At 35.5% G+C, this 21,720-nt stretch overlaps 5 protein-coding genes across 6 annotated transcripts in view; 3 read left to right on the top strand and 2 right to left on the bottom strand.

Moving 5' to 3' along the window:
• LOC124424355 (general transcriptional corepressor CYC8) overlaps positions 1–1,356 on the top strand; it is a 28,265-nt gene extending 26,909 nt beyond the window's left edge. Inside the window, exon 4 of the transcript XR_006942290.1 lies at positions 1–1,356. This exon is cut by the window's left edge and continues 1,970 nt beyond it. The gene's annotated coding sequence lies outside the window, so the exon portion shown is untranslated.
• A 710-nt stretch (positions 1,357–2,066) lies between these two features.
• Positions 2,067–10,494, top strand: LOC124424351 (ski oncogene). The gene is made up of 3 exons (XM_046963264.1): positions 2,067–5,427; positions 5,819–6,051; positions 6,147–10,494. The coding sequence occupies exons 1-3, from the start codon at positions 4,303–4,305 to the stop codon at positions 6,964–6,966; spliced, it is 2,178 nt and encodes a 725-aa protein (XP_046819220.1). The 5' UTR covers positions 2,067–4,302; the 3' UTR covers positions 6,967–10,494.
• Positions 10,495–11,415: 921 nt separating this feature from the next.
• On the top strand, positions 11,416–14,271 carry LOC124424356 (SH3 domain-containing protein Dlish). 2 transcript variants are annotated; one of them, XM_046963273.1, is made up of 6 exons: positions 11,416–12,114; positions 12,473–12,708; positions 12,792–13,166; positions 13,274–13,529; positions 13,727–14,004; positions 14,255–14,271. In XM_046963273.1, exons 1-5 carry the CDS (start codon positions 12,066–12,068, stop codon positions 13,999–14,001), a joined length of 1,191 nt encoding a protein of 396 aa, XP_046819229.1. In that variant the 5' UTR covers positions 11,416–12,065; the 3' UTR covers positions 14,002–14,004; positions 14,255–14,271. The 2 variants fall into 2 exon arrangements, with proteins under 2 accessions (XP_046819229.1, XP_046819228.1); XM_046963272.1 differs by lacking the exon at positions 14,255–14,271 and having other exon boundaries at positions 13,727–14,104.
• On the bottom strand, positions 14,107–17,170 carry LOC124424357. The gene is made up of 5 exons (XM_046963274.1): positions 16,827–17,170; positions 15,600–16,572; positions 14,908–15,310; positions 14,554–14,779; positions 14,107–14,483 (listed from the first exon to the last, which is right to left on the bottom strand). Exons 2-5 carry the CDS (start codon positions 15,943–15,945, stop codon positions 14,295–14,297), a joined length of 1,164 nt encoding a protein of 387 aa, XP_046819230.1. The 5' UTR covers positions 15,946–16,572; positions 16,827–17,170; the 3' UTR covers positions 14,107–14,294.
• An 82-nt stretch (positions 17,171–17,252) lies between these two features.
• Positions 17,253–21,303, bottom strand: LOC124424358 (dnaJ homolog subfamily B member 12). The gene is made up of 8 exons (XM_046963275.1): positions 20,942–21,303; positions 20,523–20,673; positions 20,201–20,346; positions 19,984–20,124; positions 19,707–19,840; positions 19,507–19,622; positions 19,229–19,392; positions 17,253–19,117 (listed from the first exon to the last, which is right to left on the bottom strand). Exons 1-8 carry the CDS (start codon positions 21,072–21,074, stop codon positions 19,005–19,007), a joined length of 1,098 nt encoding a protein of 365 aa, XP_046819231.1. The 5' UTR covers positions 21,075–21,303; the 3' UTR covers positions 17,253–19,004.
• Positions 21,304–21,720: the final 417 nt, after the last annotated feature.

Here is a 21,720-nt window from a genome sequence, read left to right as displayed (position 1 = left end):
GTGATCGGTATATATGTTGATAATTAATTGTCGATAATTAATTTTTCTTTTTTACCAACAAGGTATATACATTAAAAACGCAAACCACATCGATAATTAACAACGGTCGGTAATAAAGGAAATCAATAACGCATAAATCTAACCTTAAATATCTCTCGAATCGTAGTAGAATAATCTGCATATTAAGAGGTGCGGTGTCAATAAATTTTTTGTATAAACAAATAAATACCTTTGAAATTCTCAATGAGAATATTAAAAGAAAATAAAAAGAATAAAATATGAAATACGAGAATAATACGTGTAGCATCATAACGTTATTCGTAAAAATACGATTCTAAGGTTAAAAGAATTAAAGAAAGGAGAGAAAGTAGGCAGCTGTCGAATAAGAAGTCGATACCTTTGGGCGTCCCTGACAATGAGCAGCCACTACCACAGTAGGAAGAGAGAGCGAGGAGGCAAGGAGAGTGTGGATCGTAGGAAGAAAGGTGCGTGTCCGAAGTTCGTCAAGTTGGCGCAGCACGCGCGTGCTCCTGTGGGTCGAGCGAGTGAGCGAGCGCGCATATATACATAGCAAAGAATACATATAGAGGGGGAGAGAGAAAGAGAGAGAGAGAGAGACACACACACATATACGCAACTATTTTGACGGGAAGGTCACATGACTAGACGCTCGGCCGACCGCCGTCGCCGTCGCCGCCGCCGCCGCCGCCGCCATTCTTCCCTTCACCCCGCAGCACACCATCAACGAAGTAGCGATCGAGCGGCGAGACATCGTCGGACGTCGAGCTCACACACGTACACGAAGAATGGGTGAGGGGTCGAGCATGCGAGACGCGCGGTGAGAGGAACGTTCCGGCTACCATAAAGGAGAAGGGGTAAAGGGAGGAGAACGCTCGTCGAGACGAGGACAGCGGCCGATAGATTGCGAAGTTATGGAGAGGGGTACGAAGGGGACGGTAGAACGAGAGAAAGAGAAAGAGAGAGAGACGCATCAAGATTACGGGGATTCTTCCGAACGGCTGCCACGAGTCCCCGCAGTACGCAGGCGCGCGCGCGCGCTCGAGAGCTCGTGTTTACGCGAGGAGCCGTACGTGAGCGTGCGCGCTAAAAGACAGAGACGGAGACAGAAAAAGAGAAAGAGAGAGATAGAGAGAGAGAAAGACAGAGAAAAACAGCGTGTGCGCAATAAAGAAAACGAGAGGAAGAAAAAGAAAAAGATGGATACAACGACGATACGACCGTGGGTCGGTCCCCTTGTCCCATGCCTATTACGTCTTGTCTTTTACATATAAGGAACGTAAAATAAAAATAATAAAGTTTCTTAAATCAATAAATATTAACGAATTTACAGTTCAACGCTTTTCTTATTTCCTACTCGATTATGATATCCCGCATCGAATACTTCGATCTCGTTCATGTCTCTCTCGTACGAACGCATTGTAAAAGAGCGCATCGTCGTAGTAGAGTGAAAGAAAAGAAATATGCGCGGAGTTGGCGGTGGTCGTGGTCGTGGTGATGGTGGTAGTAGTGGTGGTGGTGGTAGTGCGTCGCGTTCTACTTTGTTAGATAAAAAGAGAGAAAGAGAGAGAGAGAGAGAGAGAGAACGCGCACGATCGATAAGTTGGCGCGTTGTCGTCTCGACGTCGAGAAGTAAATCGGTGGTACGACGCACGATGTCGGTCGTAGGAACGACGGCACGATAATATCCGTCGTTGTCTTCGTCGTCGACGTCGTCCTCATTGTCGGTGGCGGCGGTTGCGGCTACGGAGGCGACGGCATATGCACGGGTACGAGGGAAGGGTAGAGGAAAAAAAGAGAGGAAAAAAGAAAAAGAAAAAGGGCTAGAGAGAGAGAGAGAGAGAGAGAGAGAGAGAGAGAGAGAGAGAGAGAGGACGGGGACACGGCGACGACGGGTCGACGGGTCGTCGTCGATCTCGTTGCTGCGCCGCGAGGCGCGAATGCTCAGGGAGGAGGGGTGGTAAAAAGAGAAGAAGAAGAAGGTGGGCGAGCGGGTGGACGGGCAGGCAGGCAGGCAGGAAGGCAAGGGAGCAGGGATGGGGTGGGGTAAGGTGGGGTGAGGCGTCGCGCCGAGTCGCGAGTCGATCGTCGACGGTGGGCAGAGAGCGTCGGCTGCGTCGGATAATACTCTCTGTGTATCTGACCATGGTCGTCGCGTTTACTAATTCCTAATTGTTGATTAATATTTAAAACGATACCGTTTTCTCGAGAACGGTTTAAGAATACGTGTATCGCGGAATGTAGTAATACTTTCGTAATGCTAACGGTGAGAACATTAAAAACGGTACCGACATTGACGACGGAGAAAACCGTGGAGACAGGCGAGGACTGCGAAAAACAACGGCGTGCGCAAAACGAGGGCTACGCATCGGTCGCGCGACCAGAGCCACGGTGGTGATGGAACGTAGACGGGAAGAAGCGTAGCGCAACCCAGGAGGAGTTTGCGTGGAAGGGAGAGAGGGGAGAAGGACGGACGGACGGTGGGAGGGAGGGAAGGAGAGAGAGGGAGAGAGTTGAAGGAAGATAGCGCGATAGCGACGACGGAACTGGCCGACGCACGCGAGAGAGAGAGAGAGAGAGAGAGAGAGAAAGAGATAAAACGAAATCGACGGGGGGGCGTCGGAGGCCGGAGGAGCAGAGGAGACAAAGAGGGTGGTGGTGGGAGCGATAGGAGGAGAGACAGACGGACGACCAGACGGAAGACAGACGGAGGAGGAGGACGGACAGACGGACGGACGGACGGACGGACGAACGAACGAGCGAGAGAGCGAGAGAGCGAGCAAACGAACGAACGGGTGGGCAGGCCAGGCAAACAGGCAGGCAGGCAGGCAGGCGGACGGACAGACATGTGTCATTTCTCCGTTGCCGACTTATTGTATTCGATAAGACCACAGTGGCTCACCGACGCACGATCCAACTATCGACGACGTTCGTGATCGCATTGTTGTGTGCTGTTACTCGCGAAAAACTCGCAAAACCGTACGAGGGCGTTTATTCCCCGTCATCGCGTTGTTCCACTAGTGTGCCATCGATAAAGTTTTAACGTGCGTCGTTTCGTGTTATTTAGAGAAAGAAGAAAGACAACGGTTGGTGGTGATTCTCGAACGGTGCATTTCCATTCGTCAATGCCACTGCCATCGTCGTCCTCGTCGTCGTCGTCGTCGTCGTCGTCGTTGTCGTCGTCGTCGTCGTCGTCGTCATCGTCGTCGTCGTCGTCGTTGTCGTCGTTGTCATTGTCGTCGTTATCGTTTTGTTATCGTCATCGTCATCGTCATCGTAGTAGTATTGGCCGTACGCGTCTCACGCCTCGGTAGTGCGTGCGTGAATATTATCATGTTTATGAACATCGCGACGTTACGGTGGATTGCCGCGGTCGACACCGTTGTCATTGTCATCCTCGCCGTCGTCGTCGTCGTTGTCGTCGTTGCAAACCCTTCGTCGAACATAATAATGCCGATCGAGAAGGACGGACAGACTTGAGGAAGAGAGGCACGTAGTGGCGCGCGCGCGCGCGCGCTAGCCAGGTGGACGAGAGAGATAGAGGAAAAGAGGGAGAAAGGGGAAAGAGAGAGAGAGAGAAAGAGAGAGAGAGAGAAAGAAGGATAGCAAAGTAGCAGGCCACGCACACGCAGAACAGAGGCACGATTCGCGTGCAAGAGAGCAGCAGGAGAGCTCGTCGTCGTCCATCCGTCCATAAGAGATGGACGACGCACCAGCAGCAACGTACTACATCGGCATCGTTGCTCACGTTGATCGCGAACGCGGTCCCGTACGCGATTACGCTGCCACGAGTGCTGTCGAGTGAACTCGAAGAATAAGAAGAGAAAAGTAGTGGTAGTAGTGTGGTGGTGGTGGTGGTGGTGGCGGTGGCGGTGGTGGCGGCGGCGGTAGCAGCAGCAGCAGCAGCAGCAGCAGCAGCAGTGGTGGAGTTTGCGGTAGTGTTGGAGGGCAAAGAGGTGGCGGTAAGCAACGAGGGGAAGGAGAAAGAGAAGTGCCGAGAGGAGGCATTTCGCGCGTCGCAGATTTCGCGTGTCCGAAGGCGCGATCGTAAGACGCGATCGCGAGGCCGTGCGAGGTCTGTCTTACTTGTGTGTCACGACGAGACACGACGACGGCGACAACAACGACGACGAGGACGACGACGGAGAAAATAATAACAACACAATAACAACAACAAAAATAATAATAATAACAATAACAACAACACCAATAACAACAACAACAATAACAACAACAACAACCACAACGACAACGACGACGACGAGCAGAATTGATTCTCGAATAATGGAGACATTATTACCCGGCAATACAAACGGTCAATCTTACAGTCCGCAATTGAAGACCGTCTTAAAGACATATCAGCTATCGGCTGTGAAGAGCTTACAAGGTCCGAGCTCGGCCCTTTTGGGCATGGACTGTAAGAGTCTCTTGCAAGAACAGGCGCCTTTTCATTTCTCAGCACCGAGTCGTTCCGGCAACTGCATCGATGCCGAACGAATAGCCGAGCGAATAGCCGAGCGAACCTCTCCAAAAGATCTCGATAAAGGCAATGACCAAGCACCGGTGCCATCGATCCTACCTTCCAGACTTCGACGAACGAATTTTGATCGGCCGTTGGACGACTCCGATGAGGATCCACCGCCTGATCGCGCCAAAATCGGTTGTGAAAAGAGAGACCTCGAGTTTCAGATACCGATCCTCACTGCTCCCGATCAAAGTTGTTCCGAAAGATGCGAGACGGTACTCGAGGGCGAGAGCATATCCTGCTTCGTTGTCGGCGGCGAAAGGAGGTTATGTTTACCACAGATATTGAACACCGTACTTCAAGATTTTTCCCTTCAACAAATCAATCAAGTATGCGACGAACTACAGATTTACTGCTCGCGATGTACTCGTGATCAGCTCGAGGAACTCAAACTTTCCGGAATTTTGCCGCGTAACGCGCCTTCCTGCGGTCTGATCACTCAAACCGACGCTGAGAGGCTCGTCAGTGCTCTCCTATCGAGGACAGAACCATGCGAGCCTCCTCATCTATTACAAAATCAAGATAGTATTGATAAGAAAGCATGTAGTAAAACCGATCGCGAGGAGGACTCTATCGTCAGGTTCAAAGTGTATCATGAGTGTTTTGGCAAGTGTAAGGGTATCTTTGATGCGGACCTCTTCGAATCCGAGGATTCTGTGTGCATAGAATGCCTCGAATGTGGTTGTCAGTTTTCTCCCCAACGTTTTGTTAGACATGCTCATAGATCTCTGGAAAATCGTACGTGTCATTGGGGCTTCGACTCTGCCAACTGGCGTTCTTATCTTCTACTTTCTAGAGATCAGCAAAACTATAACAAGTTGCTTGCTGTCTTTCGAGAATTGAAAGAGAAACACCTTGTACTCAACTCAAAGCGGAAACTAGAGGTATCTTTCTTTTTTCCTTCTTTCTCTCTCAACTTACACTTAACGGCGCATTATTTTGTAAATATGATAATGATTTGATGAAAAACACTTGAATTTTATCTTTCAGTTATCTTTCCATTGTTACTTGAGTTTATTTAGACGAACAAAGTGAAGATTATCCTTCTAGAATAATCATAGTTAAGCTTATCTCATAATCGTTTGAAGATTCCTGTGTCCGATATGATGATAAACTTCTTGAAAATCGCTAATACCATTGATGACTCCAATCTAATAGCCTTTCAAAGTACTATAGACTCCAATCTAATAACCCTTTAAAGAATCAATGTCAGTGTGATTATCAGACATTCTTATAACAAATTTTTACATATTTTGGAAACATTGTGTATTGCAGTTAAGACACGAGCCAGAAAAATTAATTAAAAGAGCGAAGAAAGAAATGGGGAAGGATGAGTGTGCAACGATTTACAATGGAAATGGATTAGGCATATATCATCCTGTATCTCCTGTAGCTAGTGCGACAGATCCATATTTACAGATGCAATGGGCAGTATTTGAATTAGCTACTAGAGGAGCATCTGCATTTAGGCCTTGGAGTGCTACTGCTTCTCGCAAACATAGAGACAGGTAATTAGTAATTGAACAGGTAATTAATAATTGAGTAAAAAAAAAAAATCATTCTCTATTACTGTAATTATATCTTTCTATGTTTATATCTATAGCTCTCCCATGGTACCATCGTATCTCAGTCGTGGTCCACCTGTACTGCAACATCCAGAACGCGTTGTGCCTCTATCTGAGTGCGAAAGATTTGAGCCACATTTTCAACCGAACGTTGCTTTAGCACCAATACCGGCTCCTGCCATACCATCTATAGCTCCTCCTGTTCATCATCAACGACATCACCAAGAACATCGTCATCATAGTCAACGTCCACAAAGTCCGAACGAAAAGCAGCAAGAGCTCGTACCGAAACAAGAGTTTGCCGTGAAACTTGAAAAATCGTCTCCTGGGCCGGCTCCCTCTGGTGGCACGGTCTCCTATCCTCTCTTCCCAACATGCACGTCGGAGAACGATCGAAAGGAGACCCAAGAAAAAAGAACAACCGTTGAAAAAGTTGGCGAGGAGGAGGAAAGTGCCGCCGTAACTTCTTCGACCGTGAGCGTTGATCCGCCAGCGGCAGAAGTGGGCACGTCCTCTCCTGAAAGTGATTCGGATTCTGAAGGAACCGCGGCCATGGATTTGGAGGAACGATTGATAGCACTGGACGTTCCGCAGGATGTTTTGGAGCTTGTTCGACGTCTTGCTTCCGAAAACGCACAGTTAAGACGACATCGGCGCTCGGATGCACGAAAAATCTCGAGGCTACGTAGTCAACTGCAAATGCAACATTTACAATCTACCAATGATAGTGTCAAAAAGGAAGAAGTAGGAAACGCGAGTGTAGCGGATAGTACCGAAGGCACTGAAGAAACCGAAGTCTCTTTACGTTCGAACGACAATGAGCCCGAATCGGCAGTCCAACCGGTTAGTAATAATTAGAATCGATCCTTAGAAATTTTTCAATTGTTTAATGATGACCGTTCTGCGATTATTGCGACGCTTGTCATTCGGCCAGATAAGCGTTCTCATTCAATTTAGTATTAGATATACTAACAATAATATGATTCTAAAAACGATTCGAAATTGTCTAGTTTATGTGATATGCGAGAAGCCTTTAATGTTATTACGGTTAATTTGAAATTCTTAATGTAAGTATACTTCATTGTCGATTTTAATTATAATTCAATGTAGATACTGTATTATATGAAAAAGAAAAGAAAAGAAAAAAAAAGGAAAAAAGAAAGAAAATATTAAATAGATTGGGAAAATTTACCACGCCCGCGTAAACGATAACGTTTAATGATTATTAAGTAAATATTTTGTGCATATTAAATATGCATGAAATGGTTTAATGAAAGAAAAAAAAAAAGTTTTTATGATCGTACGTTTGGTCGATCGGACGAACAGGAAAGAGATTAAATTAATTTCCATTAACTTCTTGTAGTCATGATTGCATAATGTAAATATTATATTGTCTCATTATAAGTATATGTTAGTATAAAATATAACTCTATTATGCGAAATATTACAAAGTACAAAAAACCTAGGTGCTGTATTGTTACGCTAGGAATGCTCTAAGCATGGACCTAGGTGTGTTCCAGCAGCTCGTGATATGTCATAATAATAACGTCATTGGGTATGTTTTAGTCTAAATCTTGAGCGCGATCGCAATATCTTTTTCTTTAGTATGGAAAGGCTGAATTATCTACATTTCTACAAAGGCAATGATTTCGCTAGTAGGAATCATTGATATTTTTCAATACCAGAACACTTAAGCTACAAATAAAAGGAGTACATCACAGTCTCATTTCTCAATTAATTATTCAAGATCGCTATCCCTCTCCAAATCGCAAATATATATTGCTTTCTGGATTTTCTCTTTTTCAATGAAATTAGATAAAATCTATTTTATGCCAAAATATTTATATGTGATGTAGATTTGTTACCCTTTCTACTTTCTATATCTCATATGATATTCGTTTAATAAATACGTACATAGAGGAGAAGTATATAGAAGAATGATCGATTAATTTTATGTGCAATCCAAAATTGCTAAAGTGTATTGCCTAAGCTTTTGATACATATTGGTATTTATTTGGAGTATTGTATATACATATCATTTTACTTTATATTCGATGCATAAAACGATAAAGAAATCTGTTTAACAGACTTTTTATTACGAGTACTCCGACTCGCGAGACTCAACACACGAGTAGTTTGCTGACACAATACAATCGATATTGGGAAATCATTAAAAAAAAAAAAAACAAAGAAAAAAAAGAAAAAAAAAAGAAAAAAAAGAAACAAAAAACAAAAAAAAAAGTAAGAAAGAAAGAAAAAATCATCTTTATGAAAGGTATGTCCCATTCATTGAGCCAAACTGTACTATATAATATAAATTCTATACAGTGATGGGAGGGATGCTTTTTTTTAAAGTTTGTAGGTAGAAGTGTGTATATATATATATATATATATATATATATATATATATATATATATATATATATATATATGGTACTAGATTAAAGACGTACCTAGGTGATATTAGACTAGGAAATTATCTAGATATGCATGTACATACATTGTATGTAGGAGACTTTTACATAATTCACACCTTCACATTCACGCATATAACGTTATCTAGTTTATTCTACGTTACGTGCCGTATATTATAGATCTTATCTGTTTGTTAAATACATAAAAAAAATTTGTAGTAGTACACAAAGTTACATTAACGATATAAACATCGTTGTATCGATGCATGTGTATCAAAACATACGCGAACAACAACTTGATTCATTTTATATCGCGATTTACCAAATGTATATTTATACACAAGTACAAATGAAGAAATATACATTGGTATAATATCTTTTATGTACTTGTGTTCATATACTTCCCATCACTGGATACACATTATATAATCTATCGATTATCATTAGGGTTGTCAAATCTTACATATTTAAATTTATGTAATATAACAGAAAACAGTTTCCAATATTAATATGCAATCTATGCATATACAATCCTTTGGAGACTGCTCCGAAGATCTCTCATAAAAATGCTATGCTCTAATATATTAGGGATTAATTACATCGACATATTCACAATACAAGAATCTTTTTTGTATATCTCCATAATTGTTATCGTATTTGTAATTACATACATAATAATTGTCAACGCGCTACATTTAGATCACAAAGCATTAGATATTTACTTTTTCCAAATCATGTAACTCAAACAGATCTCACTTATTTTCAATGTAGTGGAAAAGGAATGATAGATTTTCAAAGCACTCTGATGTGACATTATACATAACAATCGATGATATAGAATAGGTATATTCATTACTGCATCTTATGTAACATTTGGTCAATATACATATATTATACATAAGCCACATTATATTATTACAATATTATAAGAATCCCATTTATGATAAAAAAAAAAAAAAAAAAAAAACATAATAGTCTACGTTTTTCATACACGCTCAGTTTATCATAGTTACCTAGAGTATGATATGAATAATACATAATACAAATCATATATACAACTCGGTTTTGAATACATTTGAGGACTATGTATATGAACAGTTTCATTAAATCATGTAACTGCCATGACATGAAGTGTATTTTAATTTCAAATGGAAATATATTATAAATAAACGCAATATCTATAATGCTTGCTTTTATTAAAATTTGTGCATTGTATTAAATGAAACGTGTATAAGTGAGAGTACTATGTATTTCGTTTATTGAATTAATATTCCATTCTTCTTATTCAGGATCATTGAACTCTAAGTCTATGGAAAAAATTGTTTATGATAATAGTTGCGTGAAAATTATTATCTTTGTTGTTGTTATATGTTTAATATAGTATTCAAAACATAAAGTATAAGCTATTTGTTGCGATCTATATTATAGGTATATAATATTAAAGAAGATAAACTATTGAATAGAGAAATTAAGGTATTTGCAATGTGAACTTTCTATGCAATAATTAGTAGCCAAATTACGCACTGTAGTATGTATTACAGTACAGAAACTGCGATACTGTAAACAGTTTAGATTTTTCACATTTATCACAGCGATGTGATGTAGCATAATTGTGAAATGTTATCTGTTTTATGCGATATATAAGCAATTGTTATTACTTAATGTGCATACATATTATTGGCAGCAGTCTGTGACTACACGATAAGTTTTTTACTACATACTTTAACTAATCGTGACCCCATATAAATCTCTGGGTGTGGTTAACGCATATTATAAATGTATTACCAGTGATTTAATTTACTAAAAATTTAAGTTATGTATTTTACTAATTTATAAATCAACATGTACATTCTCTTTCTTACATGCAATCAAGTAAAGACAAGGTAAATGCAAGTAGGAAATTGTCAATAGTTTATTTTCTTCGGTTATAACTTATTTATTTTTCTCAATAAAGAGTGAATCAGATTTATAATATAAGCATTACATTTCTTTTCAAACTATAAGGGTAACTAAATAGATTAGAGATTGATAGCACTTCACGACACATTAAATATAATAATATTCTTAAGAAACAAAGAATGTCATGATACACGACAAAGTGCAAAGTAAAAGTACAAAATTTTACTTCTCATTCGAACTTTGTATACCTCAAAAATGAAAGATCACTTTTGAGTAGTTTATATCCTTATAGCCATAAGAATTTTGATAACACTTTAATGCGGGGGAAGAGTTATTATAGTGGTGTAGGAATCAGCCCCTCTTATCACATTTGTATTCCGATAAAGTTATCAACAATATTACAAGGTGACGCAAATCGAAAGATTTTATATATACTTATCGAAATCTTTACTCACATGTGTTGCGCGTTTCACGCATTTCCGTCGAGCGCATCATAACGAGAAAATCAGTTTGCAGTGTATATATATATATATTCATATATATCCATATATATCCATATATATATATATATATATGGATGTGCAACATGGATATATGTGTATATGCATGCAGACACAATTGATCTATATCGATCGACAAAATCACGACATATGTGACACAAGTACACTACATACACGCATACAACAAATTTAACAGACAAACACTCATACACATACACACACGCACACACACGCGTGAACATACGATTGCGGATCTTTAAATGTAAAACGTAAAGAACTGTTATAGGAAAAAAATCTTCTTATCTTCGCCAATTTTGTGTTACTTGAGAAAATAAAATACAATTTCGATAACATCAAAGAAATTCTTCCTCTGTTACCGTAATAATTTATTTACTATAATAATTTGTCAAAAATGAAGTCCTTGTTGTAATCATATCGTATCATATTCTCATTGGTAGCAGACACAAAATAATGTGTAATTGTAAAAGAAGACGAAAAGAGAAAAAAATTGAATAGTACAAAAAAAGTTTTTTTTTCTTTTTTTCTTTTTTTTTTAACGAGAGAAAATATGTCTTCCTTTAATCGTGAAAGATGCACTTGGAAAATATCGTGGAAGAGAGAGAGAGAGAGAGAGAGAGAGAAAAAATGAAAGAGTACGCTTAGCGATTTAGAAAAATCAATCATAGATCCTACCTCGTGTGATCCTAAAGCGCCGTCTATCTGTGGGACATACTACCACCAACTTATGGATTTCATCAGGAGAATCAGAAGAAGGGGTCAGAACAGACAGGACAGAGAGTGGGACAGAGCCAGGAGGACAGGTCAAGCAATTGCAGGTGTCGCGTTGCACGCTCACGATTTCTACTTTTAACGTTGTTTTAATTAAACATTTAAAAATTCATTCAGTTCAATGTATTCCTTCGGTCAGTAAATTAATAAAGAGATTAACTTTGATTTCTTTATCTTATTAATATTTATCCCAGTGAACTCTACAAAAAGGATTAATATTCAAAGAAAAGAGAAAGAGATCAATGTCCGCTTTGCTCTATCCGATCGCATTGCTGGTTCCATGAACTCAATGCAATTAACGATCGGTTATTTGGAAATGTAATTTTCTGCGTGTTCTGCTGTTGAACATAGAGGGATGGCTTTCTTATGTCCAGTACGCATACGTCGAGGGAAAAAAAAGAAACGTGAGTAAAGATAAGAAAAGGAACTTTTATCTTTTGGTGAACAAATGTCTTACAGTTAGACGACCGTATCTTTAGGTAACAAAAAATGGTATTCACCTGTTGCATTGGATTTATTGTTCACGAATTTAACAAGATGTTTCTAAAACTAACTTGTATATAGATATAATGTTAAAAAATTTTAACTGTGTGATCTATAATATATCAATTAATTTTAATATTTAACAATACCTGAGATAATAATGTATAAGAATAAGTTTATATCCATGAATTAGATTAATTTTATATCAATATCTTATTCAAAATTGTCAATGCTATTCTATTCTCATAGACTAATTTATTATATTATTATCTTATATAGCTGGAATTCATAACTTTAACTTGGAAAAGGACTGCGTTGGTGCAGGAGGTACAGGACTTGGCGTAGGAACCAGAGCCCCATTACCACCTGGTCGTATAACAGGAAGTGCCAGTATAGAAACTTTAGTAAGAGTTGGTATAGAAAAAGAAAATGGACTTTCTCCGGATAGTAAAATGGTTATAGTTCATGACTTTACTCCATGCGTTGATGATGAGCTCCAAGTCAAAAGAGGACAAGTTAGAGTTTATATTATATTTTAAACCATTTTAACTCACTTTACTTGATATTTTATTTGACTTTTTTTCTTCATTCAATTTAGGTTGTAAATGTATTATATAGAGAAAATGACTGGGTATATGTAATAGCAGCTGACACACGTATGGAAGGATTCGTACCACATTCTTACTGTGCACCTTATACGTCACAGTTAGCTGAATTAACTCTTGCTACTCTTATGAATAATGTTAAAAAAAAATTGCCTAGATCTAATGAGGGTGATGGTGATATTTCAAGTACAGGTCGTTCTCAAGCATTAGATGTACAACAAACTGATACAGGATCAGCATCAGATTGTGAAAGTTATACTCGCAATGTTGTAACTGCAGATATAAATATTAATAGATCTAATATTACTCAATCACAAAATTCTATACAAACTATATCTTCTCAACCAGATGTTCATCCCTTTTTCAAGGTATATCCTTATAATAATCTGATTATAATATTAATTTCAAATAATTATTTAAATTAATTTGACTGTATATAAATTTTAAGTTAATATATTTTTAATATAATTTTAAGGATCCTTCAGCTGGAAGGTATATTGTGTTATATACATTTGTGGCAAGAGATGAAAATGATGTAAGCGTGGAAAGAGGAGAATTTGTGACAGTCCTCAATAGAGATGACCCTGACTGGTTTTGGGTGCTTAGACATTGCGATGGTAACGAAGGATTTGTACCATCTGGATTTGTTTATCCAGGACACGTACTTCATTCGTACGCGACAACAGGTACCGCTGCAACGACAACAACGTCTACGGAAACGCATACTTTAGGTTGGTTTACCTTTTATATATATATATATATAAATAACAAATTTTGGTATATATATATATATATTTATTATTAAAATTACAATAGACAAGTATAAATTACTAGGTATAAAAGTAGCGAATCATTATTATGCAAAACACATATTTTTCGATCGCTCAAATTACTTTAAAATCCTAATTATATAATATTTATTTAAAAGAGACTGGTAATGGAAATATAACGGGAAGTGAACAATTACAACAGAAAAGTTTACGAGACTTCAGAGAAGAAACTCCTGGCACCGAATTAGTTGTACTTTATGATTATAAGGCGCAGGCGCCAGATGATTTGTCAGTAAGACGAGCCGACTGGATATATGCAGATTTGGGAAATCAAACGGTCGATGGTTGGCTTTGGGCGTATGCACCCAAAACTCGGAAATATGGTTTTATTCCTAAGGCATATGCCCGTCCTCCTGCTATGACCAGCTTGTGATACGTATAGCAATTTTGTATTCTTATCTTTTATATATATACATATGTATATATATATATATATATATATATATATATATATATATATAATTTTTTTATATCAATACAGTATTTCTATATGGTGTTCTTGTTAAATCATATTCTTGTTGTATCTTTCACAATAATGGAATATCGTAAACGAGCGTTCCCTCGTTATTAATGTGCATCACATTATGAATATCTAATATTTCAAATAATCTTATTGTTTCATTTAGCGATTGCTGTGGTAGATATTTTTCAATTATGAAAACGTGACTAATGAATGATAACATTCACGTTGAGATTGGTACATCCGGAAGTAATATGACTGATCAAGCCTTCGTGAAGAACGATACAATCACCATTTAAAAAAACTTCTCGCGGTCGTTGAGCTGTCCTCAGTGAATTTATTGGACCCGTGTACGTTAATGATCGGACACTTTCAGTATCGATATTATCCACGGCCTGTTCAAAGAGCTTTTGTTCCTTTAACGTATATTTGATAATATCGTGAATAATGAATAGGTCAACGTACTTGAATACTACATCGGAGAATATTTGTGGCATTTCCAATATCCAATCCCGCGACCCAGACGATTATTATATTCTTTTCGTATTGACCTTCTCCACGAGTATAAACCTCGTCAGAAGGTGAATAATGATTTATGGAATTTAAGCGAGCAGCTAATAGCGGAAGAGGTAGACGATTCCGGTATTTAGGATTGATCTGATTACCATTGAATACTCTTGAAGCAGAATCTCTTGTAATAACATATAAATTCACATTAAATTCACATACGTTCTACCGGTTAAGCCGAATTAAGTAAAAGTGCTTGTTACTTAATCAAAATCGATTAAAGTTCATCGATGTTATAATTGTTATACTCACGATAATTTACCAGATACCAATAGAAGTGCTAAACATCGACTGGTATCATAAGAGAGTGCTTCGAAACTAATGATCAATGTGCTTTTCACACCAGATTCAACGCTCAGAATAGGTACTTCCGGATGATCAAAAAGGAAATGATGCGTAAGTGCCGAAAATGCAATGTTAACGTCGCAATCGATGCAAGGACAGCGTATCGGTCTACGAGAGTATTCCCACGTAGTCTGTCCATTAAATTTAAATTCGTTATTACATCGATCTTGTTCGCCCTTCCGTATTATATTGTAATAACTGTGTTGCTGATGATATCTGCCATCGCTTTGTTCCACATTAGAATCATTAGAATAGGAGGTGATCATTGATTCGGGTACTTCAACTTTACAAGTCATCGCTTTGTTCCCTCCTACAGATAGACATCGTGTTATTGTAAAGTTCAAGATTTTTTTTTTTTACTTTATCTACCATATTTGGGTATATATCGGTTCTTGTCGTTGTCGCAATTCGTTTGTACTTATTATTCTCATATCATGCGTTTATAAAAGAAACAACGGTCATCGGTGCCACTGACGTAGCACTTGACATGTTAAATTATAAACGTAATAAGAAGAATAGGGTTGGGTGAGAAAAAATTAAAAAAAAAAAAATAATACGAGAGGATGGAATCAAAGATATCTGCGTTACGTGGCGTTGACCTGATTGAAAGGAAAAGTGTTCTATGCAACGACGACACAAGAGATGTCCTTGGGAAGAAAAAGAAGCTCGTTCGAAAGCAGCGTTCGTCTCATTAGAAGTTCTATCGGCAATGCTAAGATGACAAACGGAGCACAGACCGAGTCTCGTCTCAGTTTTAATCTTTGGATTCGCGTGACGATTCGATACCATCTTCTTCTCTTCTTCTTCTTCTTCTTCTTCTTCTTCCTCCTCCTCTTCTTCATATTCCTCTTCTTCCATCAATTCCATAGAAATCCTTCTGTTATCGTATGCCCTTTCGCTCGTCTGCAGCTGTTTGCTGCATTTAACGTAATGCTGATAATCCATTTCCTTAGAAAAAGTATTATCGATTTAACTTGTCTGTGTGTTTCATTCGACAGTTTCAAAAGAGCTTAGCCATGAAATAGAAATGCATTGTGATTATATATACAAACACAAACGGACGCACACAAGTACATATTGAACTCCATATAATATGTCTCCTTAACATATTTTAGGTGAAATACTTTTGAAAAAAAAATAAATCATATAAAAAATATACTCGTTTAAATTAATACGTATAGGAGGATAAATTTTCACATTATATGATTCCCTGTATAGATACATACATACATACATACATATATATATATATATACATGCATATATATATATATATATATGGATATATATTGTGAGAGAGAGAAAAAAAGAAAGAACTATGATCTCTTTCCCTCAATTCGCAATGACGTTTTCTTCAGTCACGTGCCTTTCTTTGATTTTTTATCGTTCGGTCGTCTGCCTCATTACCACGATGATCTACCATCCTCTCCATTTCTTCTGGAGATTTCTTAGGTCAATGTGTTTATCGTTCGACACGATAACCCCTGCTTGATAATGCGTCACGTACCTTCGCTATACCAGCAATCGTACGACTGCAATCATTAAAGAAGAGTCGACTCGTTTTTCCGTTATCTGAAATATGTATATGTATTTGCTGTAAGTGGAAAAGATTGTAAAATCAATCGGACGAAAATATTTGATTTTGCGAAATACAGAAACAATGATGTGCGTTCTAGCACAAGGAGACATTTCTTTTTATTTCTTTTATTATTATTTTTTTATTTTTATTTTTTTTTTTTTTTTATTTTATTTTATTTTCAACGTCCGAGCATTTTGCGAAAGCATTGCGAAAGAACGTGTTATGGTTATTCGAAGATCAAACTTACTGGTTAAAGGTGAGGTCAGAGAAATGACCGAGGAATAATAAAATTGTATGACGTTAATCTTGTTAACCCCCGTTCAAAAAAGTTTGAAATGAAATTTGACGACGTTTTGAAGCAAGGCATCGTAAGCAAACCTTACGACAACAAGACGATGCATCAAGATATAATGATTGGTTTATATCGAGCGCAAGCGTTATTATAATGACCGTCTTTGCATTTATTGTTTCCTCTGTAATTTATTTTAATTTAATTTTCTATCCGTTAACCGGAAGGACCTTGATATATAGTATAGTCTCCAATACAATAGCGAGGCCATGTTGATGAAGAAACAAATTCCGGTGATTCCGGTAAGTCGATATGTCCATCCTGTAAGTTATATAGATAAATGATCGTAAATTGTGAGCCATACTAATTTCCATAAAATACAAATTTTTCTCTCTCATTTCTATATTATTTAATCAAATATTACAAGTTGTTATTATTATGATCGATTTATGATAGCTATCAACGACTGTGCATTAATAAGAAATCATTACTTGCTGAGAATATCTTTATTTTGCAGTCAAGTAATAATATTTTGTGACGTACGTAATACATAAATCATTGCTTAATAATATTTTATATGTAAATAAATAATTATAATGAAAGAATTGGAGAAATAGAATACGTTATTATAATTTCTTAATATATAATGACGATTATATGAAGAATTGGAATTTTTTATATTTACTAAAATTTGCATATATTGCATCAATATAAAGAGATATTGTGTCTCAACGCAATACACTTTCATCGAGATATGTGTATTATTGTTGAAATAATCTAAATCATTACACAATGATTAAGATTAAATATGTATATATTAAAGTGATCTAAAATAATAATGTATAATATTAGATAAGCTATGCTCTATTTCATTTCACCATAATCTAATAATAGAATGTTGTTCGTCTAAAACATATAATAAAGGTTATAAATAAATAATTAACAACAAATAGACTATATCGAGCTTAAAAATGTTTATCTAATTTCCGTGTATTATATTTGCATTATTTATTTATTTTTAAAGATCCATTCTTTATGATTTGTAACTACATACAAATCTCTTTGATAACAACTATTTATCATCTATTTTCATATAAAAGTTTATAATGCAATAAGATATATACCTAACTGGTCTACTTTGGGAAAGAATTAAAATCTCTGCATTTAATCTTATAAAAGCAGACACTTGTACATTATTTCCCTGCATATATTGACAGAATCAAATTTTATAATGCATTGGAAATAATTTTTGTTTTATCCATAGCGTTTCAAACAAAATAATATATAGGATAGGATGCATTATAATGCATTTAAATTATATTAAATACAGTTTTATAACAATTATACGTTATTTAGATAATTTTTATGTCGAATTAATTTTAGAACTTAATTCTGACAATAATTGCAGAAATTAATAATACTTTATAGTGGAAACTTCAATCTTGACAGCTCTGCATTTAACTTAATAAGACAATTTACATTTTTTAATAATTTGCTTCTTTATCAACATGCCTAGATGGTATATACATTACTTATTACCATCATTGCCAAGAGAAGAGTCTTTTTTTAGAAACATAGGTGTTTATATATATATATATAAAAAAAAAAAAAATAAAAAGAAATAAAACAATAAAACTTTACATAACTTTACATAACTTTAAGATATTTTTTTCATTTATATTACTATAGCAAACCGAATTTTTAAAAACTAAAAATTTCTGATGTTTATTAAAAAATTTAAGATTATATGAACAATTTCTAAGTCGTAAATGACATTGTTCAATCTACGAAAATAAATAACTTTTATGCTATCCTGACTGACTCGATCTATCTAAAAAAAGCTAAATTTATCTCATTTAGTTATATAATATAAATTCAATATCATTTTACTAGTAAAATTACCATTAAATGGGCTATTCAAATTTAATCTTCTAGCAAACAATTAACAATTTAGATACGGATCAAACATCATGCATGGTCCATATTATTAATGACAGGCTATGCAAGGCGCGCGATGTATGACAGTAGATACGAACATATAACTCAACGTCCTGCGTCACACTCAAAATAAATATGCACGCGTGAATATAATATACATCTATCTACAACACAATTCTAATGAGTTACATGAATATGCTATGAAGATTGCAAAGTTTGTAATCTTTTACAAGAAGGTGTATCAATGTTTCTAGCTTTAATAAACATCTCTTGATCTTGAAAACTACGAGCCTTCCATAACAGTGCGTCTTCTACAAATAATAAGAGAATAATAAAGTTTTAATATATAATATTTTTATAATATAAATTCTATAATATATATATTCCATTCTAAGAACAGAACAAATCATGAATATACATACTGTAATTTCTTTCCCTATAACATGCTTGTCTCAAGTTCAATAAAAATTCTTCCTGAACGGATATTTCTAATCTATGCAAACTGCCTTGATATTCGGTATGAAAATTTTCCTTGACATAATATGGTATATTCAATTGCTTGGTGTTCCTTGCTATAGAATATTTGCTACAAAAAATTAATATTTTAATAGTTTGAAATAAATTTTACACAATTCTTTTTCAGTCTCAAAATCATTTAATAAGAACTTATTCACGTGATAATTAATAATAAATTACTTACGCACTAGGATGTAGACTATATATAGGATCTGATATAAAAAAACTGCTCATCATAGATATCAATATTAACAACAAAAGAAGCAATGATTGGACAAATGTTGTATATCCATTTGCTTGCTGAAAGATTAACAGGTATTGATAATATTCTATATATAACTTATTAAATAACACTTATCAATATATATATCTTTTTCTTAATACCTGAGAATGAGCATTTTGAGCTTGTGCTTCTTGCTGTCTCATCCATCTACCACCTGTACGTCTCATATAAAATTCTTGCTGAGGTATTCCTCCACCAAAGAACATATTAAATAATTCTTCGGCTGTGATATCAGCTACATAATGTATTGTTTATTATTATTTATATTTAATAAAGTATTATTATTTATTATTATTATTTATTAAGTTATATTATTTAAAATGCAGTTAAAAATATTTTAATATGTATTTTTATTAAAATCTTTTAATATTTGATTACCTTCAAAACCTCGTGTGTAATTATAATGTGTATGATTCTGACGAGCTTGACTACTTTGTAGTCGTTCCTCTTCAGGACCATAAAGATCATATTGTTTCCGTTTTTCAACATCCGTAAGAATAGCAACAGCATTTCCAATGGCTTGATTTTAAAATTATATCATTTTTTATTTGATTATTTTTCTTAAATCGTTAAAATTTTTCATAAGATGGTTTACCTTTAAATGATTCTGCAGCTCCTGGAGCTTTGTTTTTGTCAGGATGTAATTGAAGTGCCAACTTTTTATAAGCTTTTTTAATATCGCTATCTGTTGCATCTTTACTTACTCCCAAAATTTCATAATAATCTTTACATTTCTTAATTCTATAAATGTTATTTATAAGATCAAACAATGATAAGCATGTCTGTGTATATATATATATATATACATACATATATATTTAGATTTATCAATACTTTTTTATGTATATAAATTTGCAATTTTTTAAAACTATCTTATGTATTAAATACAATACAATTATATATAAACATATATATACCTTTTTACTGCTTCAAGTTGATCTTTTGTATATTCAGTGGTAGCTTGAGCTTGAGAATTTTCCTTATTAACATTATGTCTCTTTCTAACGGTAGGTTCTGATTCAGTTTTCACATTTTGTTTTAATAGAGATGTAACTTTTGTTAATAGATCTATGAAAATAATATATGCTTATACTATTAACAAGTTATCTGTTCTACAGAATACACAATGAGTTAATTATTTAATTTCATTTCAATTCAATACAATATGCCAATTATATGTATCATTGTAGAATAAAGAAATTCATGTTTCATATTTAAATTACAGTATTGATTATATTTCTAAATAATATCCGTAATTGGTACTAAGTAATTGTTTATACCAATACAAAGTTTGAAAGTGAAGTAATGAAATCTTATAGACAATTCTTCCTCTCACCTTCTGTTTTTTGCGTTGGATAAAGCTTTTGTGCTTTACGTATGAATTTTTCCGCATCTTCGAATTTTTTTTCACGCAAATAACGTTCAGCAAGTTCAATACATCTTTCTGCCTCATCTTTATTACCGTCCATGTTAGCCTTTTGCGCAAAGTGAGTGTGAGAGAATAGAATCAATCAAAATGACAAAGCAGAATAATAAACAAATTCGATCAAATTAATCAAATGACTTCCTCGACGTAATAATTTAATAAATTATATGATGAACAATGCGCATGATAAGAGCCACGAATGTATTAACGAACGACGACAAAAAAACGTTCTCTTTTAGTTTACCGAAAATCTCGATTGTGACTGGACAACGTTTATAATATATCACGTGACGTGTACATATACCTGCGGTCATCAATGTCTCTGCAGAGATATTATTGGCTTGTCAAATTTTCACTATATAGGAATATTACCGAAACATATTAATATTTTTTCATTATAAAATAGGTTCAAATAAGAATAATTTGAAATACGAAAAAGCTATATTAAGCCGCATGAAGTAAAAATTTTCATCATCAGTAATTAATGACCAAAGATATATTTTATTTATTTTTTGTCATAAGGGTCGTTTTCCATTAAAAATACATTGTATGTTGGTAATAGTACTTTTTACTTTTCAATTTTTCCTCTTCTTTTGAAAAATTAATTCGATTATTAGTTTATCAATAGTAATAAGACCACTATATATATAATTTACTACTATAATTTACCATATATATATATATATATA

Source organism: Vespa crabro, chromosome 5, assembly GCF_910589235.1.
Source record: "Vespa crabro chromosome 5, iyVesCrab1.2, whole genome shotgun sequence".
Taxonomy (NCBI): Eukaryota; Metazoa; Arthropoda; class Insecta; order Hymenoptera; family Vespidae; genus Vespa; species Vespa crabro.
The sequence above is the reverse complement of the archived record's forward strand: the minus strand, read 5'-3'. Positions and strand labels throughout refer to the sequence as shown.

Coding starts and splice junctions, on each gene's coding strand:
- LOC124424357 (XM_046963274.1), bottom strand. CDS start 15,945: ATGGATTATCAGCATTACGTTAAATGCAGCAAACAGCTGCAGACGAGC. Junction 15,311..15,599: donor ACACTTTTCCTTTCAATCAG/GTCAACGCCACG, acceptor GTCTATCTGTAG/GAGGGAACAAAGCGATGACT. Junction 14,484..14,553: donor TTCTCCGATGTAGTATTCAA/GTACGTTGACCT, acceptor CTCTTTGAACAG/GCCGTGGATAATATCGATAC.
- LOC124424351 (XM_046963264.1), top strand. CDS start 4,303: ATGGAGACATTATTACCCGGCAATACAAACGGTCAATCTTACAGTCCG. Junction 5,428..5,818: donor ACTCAAAGCGGAAACTAGAG/GTATCTTTCTTT, acceptor TGTGTATTGCAG/TTAAGACACGAGCCAGAAAA. Junction 6,052..6,146: donor TCTCGCAAACATAGAGACAG/GTAATTAGTAAT, acceptor TTATATCTATAG/CTCTCCCATGGTACCATCGT.
- LOC124424358 (XM_046963275.1), bottom strand. CDS start 21,074: ATGGACGGTAATAAAGATGAGGCAGAAAGATGTATTGAACTTGCTGAA. Junction 19,623..19,706: donor CTCAAAATGCTCATTCTCAG/GTATTAAGAAAA, acceptor TTAATCTTTCAG/CAAGCAAATGGATATACAAC. Junction 19,393..19,506: donor TATAGTCTACATCCTAGTGC/GTAAGTAATTTA, acceptor AATTTTTTGTAG/CAAATATTCTATAGCAAGGA.
- LOC124424356 (XM_046963273.1), top strand. CDS start 12,066: ATGGCTTTCTTATGTCCAGTACGCATACGTCGAGGGAAAAAAAAGAAA. Junction 12,115..12,472: donor TCGAGGGAAAAAAAAGAAAC/GTGAGTAAAGAT, acceptor TATCTTATATAG/CTGGAATTCATAACTTTAAC. Junction 13,530..13,726: donor TACGGAAACGCATACTTTAG/GTTGGTTTACCT, acceptor TTTATTTAAAAG/AGACTGGTAATGGAAATATA.